Source organism: Paramisgurnus dabryanus, chromosome 19 (assembly GCF_030506205.2).
Source record: "Paramisgurnus dabryanus chromosome 19, PD_genome_1.1, whole genome shotgun sequence".
NCBI classification, from domain to species: Eukaryota; Metazoa; Chordata; class Actinopteri; order Cypriniformes; family Cobitidae; genus Paramisgurnus; species Paramisgurnus dabryanus.
In genome coordinates, this window is record NC_133355.1 from 3452992 (window position 1) to 3460600 (window position 7609).

The 7609-nt window shown below is 36.0% G+C and overlaps 1 protein-coding gene across 1 annotated transcript in view; it reads right to left on the reverse strand.

Annotated features, from left to right (window-relative positions):
- fhod3a (formin homology 2 domain containing 3a) overlaps window positions 1–7609 on the reverse strand; it is a 37500-nt gene that overhangs the window by 24230 nt on the left and 5661 nt on the right. Inside the window, exon 3 of the mRNA XM_065283958.2 lies at window positions 6582–6646. Within this exon, the coding sequence (XP_065140030.1) occupies window positions 6582–6646 (65 nt within the window). The remainder of the gene's footprint in view (window positions 1–6581; window positions 6647–7609) is intronic.

Consider the following 7609-nt stretch of genomic DNA (forward strand, 5'->3'; position numbering starts at 1 on the left):
ACTTTTACCAAAATATACAAGATGTTGGTTACATTTCTCACCATTACTTTGTAGTAGTTTGTAAAATACAAATAACATGCAAGTATATGACTTTGCAAAGTGTTTATATTAACCATCACACCAAGACACTACCAGTAGTGTACTCGGTGAAACTCACAAAAAAAACAAACTTTACAATACAGGTGAAATGATAATTTATATTATGTAATATTTAATGATTGTGGTTCCAGTTGGATCCGAGCTCTCACGGTACATGCTACTGTAAAACAAACTGAACTTACAGTCTTCAGAAATAAAATAAGATCAAATGACAGAAACGCAGAGGACACGACACCAGACAGACCAAAATAAAGTTCAAAGACAGAGAAGTGCAGATCTGTGACGGTTTGTGTACAGTAAGCTTTTCTAAAACCATTAGTAGTGTTTGTAAAGTCAACCAGCCTTAACCTGGGTAACCGCCGCAGCTACCTAGCAACACACTTAAAACCATTCAGAGCACCATAGCAACACCCTAGAAACCACCGGGCTTAAAATCACTCAGAATCCACTGCAATTACTATTTAACTTAGATATTTTTACTTAAAGGTGCAATGTGTAGATTTTAGCGACATCTAGCAGTGAGATTGTGAATTGCAACCAATGGCTCAGTCTACCGTTTACCGGAACGGATAGAGAAGCCGCCACAGGCAACATTATCTGTCTGCACAAGCGGAGGCTGTAGTTTCAGGACCGCAGTTTCAGGACCGCAGTTTTAGGACCCTCGTTTTTTTTAACAGCGCCATCTAGCGAAACTCTAGCCTCTGGTGATGCAGGCAGATGCTACTCGAAAAAAGTGCCACAAATGTATATTTTCACCCAATTTAAACTACTTTTAAAGTTTTAGATGTTTTTAAAGGTTTATTACACCCAAATACTGCTTTCTTTATTTAAATTAAATCTGATTTTTAGGAATGTTAAGTAATTATTGGCTCTACGTTGCATTATTTAATAACTCATCAAGTAAAATAAACAAGGAATCGTGTACTTTAGCCTTTTTAGTCAATCACATATTCAAGAACAGAGGGAATACACAAGGATGACTCTGGGGTAGATTTAAAATTTTTGTATTTATAAAATTATATATTGCAACAGTTGAATTTGAACACACACAAAAAAATAGTGTTTAATTGTTTTTTCATGTTAGTTCACAATTCATTAACCAACTATCAAGTATTACTAATTGTTGAAATTAACATTAACAAATATTAATAAATGCTGTATAAGTGCAGTTTATTATTAGTCCATGCAATTAATGTAGTTAACTAATTAACCTTATTGTTAAGTGTTACCCAAATTTGTTAATGATGTGAACAACATAAGAACTGCATGGACAACGTCTTCACTGACTCCTAAGTGAGAGAAAGATAAAGAAATGAATGAAACCAGGAACATTTAGTTGAACATGTTCAACAACTCTTTAATTTTTGATTTCAAACTTTATATCAATCTTCATACCAAGTAATGTTCATATTAGTATTGCATAGTGTTCATTACAGGATCAAAGGTTCTTGAAACATTCATGTCAATAAAGCACATCTGAGCAGATAAAAAATAATAATAGAGAGAGATAGATAAATATAAATATTAAATATTTAAAGCACACATTGTGATGTATGCAGCAGCAACTGGATGCTCTCCCCTCTTTTTTTCAATTGTTTGTCTATGATTCGATTAAATTCCTCCACTTCACTGAAATAGTACATAAAGAACATAATCACTGATTAACAAAAATGCTGTTAAAAAGTGGTACACAGTACAGTACAGTACAGTACAGTACATGACACAATCTAACACATGGTATTTTAACAGTCAATTATTATGATGGCCTACTGTTATGTCTGACTATAAAAATGTCACATGTCTCAATCAACATTAAAACCACATCTAAATGAAGAGACATATTCATAACATGTATTGTGTGGTAACGTCAAAAAGGCTGACTGTGATCATGTGACAGTTAAAACATATTTATATTATTTTAACTAAAAAAAAAAAAAAACGAGTAACTAACTAACAAGTTTTTACAACCAGCGTAATACAGTTTTCTTGTACTGTCACTAAGTCAACACAAGCTTTTATGCAACAGTTTAATTAAACGAATGTGCTAACAAGTTATTTACAGCATTATTCTATAAAAAGCACGTTGAATGACCTCTGTGTATGAAATGTGCTACACAAATAAACGTGCCTTGCCATATTACGTATGATGGATATGCAAGACTATTTAGCAAATCACAATCACTATGTTAATCGGCTATGTTAACTTTCCAATGAAATGCATCACGATTGTATTTAATGTTCAAATAAAAATTGATTCAAACGTGATACTCACACTCTGCTTGTCATCCATCTTTGTTGGTCCTCTAGTTCGCTAGGTGGCGTTGTCACTAAAAACCTAGGGTCCTATAACTGCGGTCCTATGACTGCGGTCCCGAAACTGCAGTCTCCGCTTGTGCAGGCAGATGCTACTCGCCACAGGACAAACATGTCGTTGTCTAAGACAAAATACAATATTAAACAAGCGCGCTCTGTAGAGCAGTTTATCTGTATAGGGCAACTGTAGAAATGGAGGCACAAAATGGTGACTTCCATGTACGGGGACCCGCAGTGTATGTATGTAGATAAAAACATCTCATTCTAAGGTAAAAAAACAATACAGTTTATTATGTAAGGTCTTTAAACACCACTGCTAATATAGTTATGTAGATTAGATTGCACTTCTGTCATTAGATCTTTCTAAAATTTACACACTGCACCTTTAAAGACAAAAATACTAAGTCTAGTTTTAGAGAAAAAATATCAAATTCAAGTAAATTTGTGCATAAAACAAACAAAAATGGGGTAAGAATTTTTTTCCCCAAACCCTTTTTTCAATAATAATCAATGAAAATGTTGCTAACCATATTGGCAGATTGTTTTGCTTGTTTTATGCACAAATTCACTTGAATTTGATATATTATGTCTAAAATCTAAGCTTACTGTATTGTATTAGGTCATTTTGAAAATGCATTTTGATTTAAGAATTTTTTGATATTTGTACTAAAAAAGAAGTCAGAAATGAGCAAGAAAGTCATTTTTTGCCGTGTACAACAACAGAGAAACCACAGCAGCATCACTTCTCCCCAGACAGAAAACATCACACACTTCACAACATCTCATTGTGTGAGAAACATCAAATGTGTTTGTGTGTGTCGGTTTGTGTAAACAACACAAACACACAACAGCTCCTGCATTATAAGCTTCAGATGAGGCAAACCAGCAGATGATTTGAGTGCAGAAAAGCCCAAAATAACCTCTTGAATGTGAGTCAGGAGAGACGGCCGGTCGTCTGGCAGCAGATGGAGGTCTGTGGTGAAGTTAAATGAGATCTTACATCTGTCTCTTTACATCCACACAAAGACAGTTTTATAAAAGAAGAATAAAACCAGAGCTGTATGATACGACACAAATCAAAGTAAACCTCATGAACAACTACAGGCTCATAGCAAACCAACATATAAACAACTGAGTTATTCCTTCACATAGTTATAGTTTAAAACCAGAATCATCTGTTAAGACCTTATGAATATCTTGATAATCCAATACATGATATATTCAAGCTTCAGGTATTTGTTTTTTGTCATTTCTTTATTATTTTTTGATTCTAAGTCTTTAATGATGTGGTTCATGAGTATTTATATCTTCAGTGACTCTTATGTTTGTAATGAACATCATGCCACTGCCGTACTCTTTTAATATCAGAAGCTCAGACGCTCTCTTCCTGTTACCGATGTGACATCACTAAATCTGGATGGCGCTATGTTTCCGTAGTGACAGTCATTTGTAAAATTCTCACCTCATCTGTCTTAAACACAGCTGACGGGCGACGGAGGTGAATGACCTCACTTCTGTTTTAACCACAGACACAGACACGCCTGTATAAAACATACTGCACACTAATATTCAGATTCACTTGATTAATAACAAGACACACACACACACACACACACACACACACACACACACACACACACACACACACACACACACACACACACACACACACACACACACACACACACACACACACACACACACACACACACACAGTATGCTAATGATCAGACTCTTCTCATGGATGTGTGATGAAGATCTTAAAGGTCCAATGAAGTGCCTTAATTGTGCAGTATTATTTGATGTGGTGACATCAGTTTAATTAAAACAATGAAACTATTGAGAAGCCCCTCCCCGTTTTTGTTCAAATAACCAATAGCGTTTCATTTATGGCATGCTCCAGCAAAGATGTACTATAACAAAATGTAGAAGGCAGGACGCTTTAGCATCTAAAGAGCTTTTGATTGGACAAGATATTTGATGAGATGTTGAAGTGTATGGTGATGTCATAACAATTATAGACTTTTTTTGCGCCCATGCCAAACTTCTGTATGAGAATTTTGTCAGTGTTTTGAACAATGCCAGATCATATTTATTCTTACGCCTAACGTATGTTTACTAAAAGGTAAAACGTTTTATTTTAATTTCATGGGGGCTTTAACATTCAGGATGTGACATCACATTGCCATGGCAACCTGATGCAGTAAAGAAAAGATGCTGTGGGGGGCACACAGAGACACACACACACACACACACACACACACACACACACACACACACACACACACACACACACACACACACACACACACACACACACACACACACAAGGGTCATACATTAACTCTAAAACACAACACTAGAAACACACTTGCATACACAATGGCTCAGTGAAACAATGAGGCCATAAAATATACAAATGTATTCAAATAGCAGCAGCTCACACTATTTGTGGTTTATTTGTGTGTTTATCATGAGGTCAGGTTTTTATCTGCTTTACTCACAAACACAAACACACAAACTCATGTTTATAGAAGGACATACAACAGAATATTGTTACTATAAAGTAAATAATATAAATCCACTACTGAAACACAAACAAACACACAAATCACTGCTGCAAATAATTCAAATAAAGCCTTGGGTCAAAACAGAAGAATTAAATCAATAAATCTTATAACAGAAGATTCACCTGATTAATCCTGAATGTTTTATATGAAACATGATCTCAGACTCTTATCTTTATCATGATCTCTCTCTCTCTCTCTTTCTCTCTCTCTCTCTCTCTCTCTCACACATACACACACACACACACACGCACACACACAGACACACACACACACACACACACACACACACACACACACACACACACGCATACTTCTGTCTTGTCATCAGTTTCTATAGATATCAGAGTTAGCCGGGTGTTTCTCTGGGTCACTTGTGACAGGAACAACATCACCATGATGCTAAATTCAGAGCACTGCTGCTTATCTGATATCAGTTTACAGACTCACATCACTGCTGCTCTATGACAACTCATATCATGAACTGTGTGTGTGTGTGTGTGTGTGTGTGTGTGTGTGTGTGTGTGTGTGTGTGTGTGTGTGTGTGTCTCAACATTACACCATCAGTCATTTAGGAAATAACACAAGCTCTCTCCTCAAGTGAATGTCATCAATATGGAGGTGAAATGAAACATCATCAGATACACAAACACACACTGACTGTAATGCTGCACAATGTTTAAAAATCATTGTGTGAATTAAGAGCATAAAAACTCACTCACAGCAACTATAACCATTTATACCACGGGTCTGTTGAATGCTGTATACTGATTGGCTGAGAAATGTCCCGTGGGTATGCATTAATTTCTGATAACCGCACACTCAACTTATCAAATGTCTTAAAAATAGACACCAGAGCAATGTTTGTGGTAACCGTGGTATAACAGGAATAATTGACTCCGGTCCTTTGAATTATTTGAAATTCAAATAATTTTTGAATTATGCGTCTTGCCGCATTACCACCTTGGGTGTGCATTATTTTATTATAATTCAATGGCCCGTCGTCAATTATTCCTTACATAAACCCTTAGAGTTTATTCTCAAGATTAAGATTCTCCAGCAGATCTGAGATCAGACTGATCATCTTAAAGTGGTACAGTACAATCTCTCTAACACACTGTGTGCTTACAGCCTTCATACAACAGACAAGTGAAGTAAACCTGATCGACCCCCCTCACACCCCCTGACCTATGACCTCACCCGGTCTCTAAAAGCAACAGCCAATGAAATGCTTGAACTGCAATTCAGAAATAGCTACACTATCACTGAACAGATAACCACACACATACAGAGAGAGAGAAAGAGAGAGAGAGAGAGAGAGAGAGAGAGAGAGAGAGAGAGAGAGAGAGAGAGAGAGAGAGAGAGAGAGAGAGAGAGAGAGAGAGAGAGAGAGAGAGAGAGAGAGAGAGAGAGAGAGAGAGAGAGAGAGAGAGATGGGTATAATTTAATGCTCACAGATGTGTCTATAATGACTTAAACAGATGTGTGAGTTATTTCTTGGCATTAGTTTTCACACTCAGTGTCAGTGTGTGTTTGTCATAAACAGAATAAATCTACAGTGACAGTGAGTGTTGAGGATGTGTTTAATCTGTGAAGACTCACCGATACACGAGTGAACCCGAACACTCAGTTGAGTTCGTAAGATGATGCTGTGTTTCTTTCCCCTCCTGAAAAACACACAATAATGTTCATCAATCTCTCACAACACCTCAACAAACGTCTGAAGATGGACGTGTGATTTAAAGATCTGAGAAACATGACTTTGATTTACACACAAACACACACATACAGAAACTACACCAAGAGTACACAAACACACACACAAGTTATCTAAATGAGGACATATTGTAGACTTATGAATCATATTCAAATCACTGAAATGTGCAGAACACATAAACAATCAATCCATATGTAGTGTAGTATAAAGCATGCAGTGCAGTGTAGTCTAGTATAAAGTATGCAATGTAGTATAGAGTATGCAGTGCAGTGTAGTCTAGTATAAAGTATGCAATGTAGTATAGAGTATGCAGTGTATTTCAAAGTATGCAGTGTAGTGTAAAGTATGCAATGTAGTATAGCATATGCAATGTAGTATAGAGTATGTAGTGTAGTATAGAGTATGTAGTGTAGTGTAGTGTAGTCTAGTATAAAGTATGCAGTGTAGTATAGAGTATGCAGTGTGGTATAAAGTATGCAGTGTAGTATAGGGTATGCAGTGTAGTATAAAGTATGCAGTGTAGTATACACTATATAGTGTAGTGTAGTCTAGTCTAGTCTAGTATAAAGATATGTATATAGTATATAGTGTAGTGTAGTCTAGTCTAGTATAAAGTATGCAGTGTAGTATAGAGCATGCAGTGTATTTCAAAGTATGCAGTGTAGTATAGTCTATGCAAAGTAATATAAAGTATGCAGTGTAGTATAGAGTATGAAGTGTAGTATATAGTGTAGTGTAGTCTATTATAAAGTATGCAGTGTATTTCAAAGTATGCAGTGTAGTATAAAGTATGCAGTGTAGTATAAAGTATGCAGTGTAGTATAGAGTATGCAGTGTAGTATAAAGTATGCAGTGAAGTAGAGAGTATGCAGTGTAGTTTAGAGTATACAGTGCAGTATACAGTATATAGCGT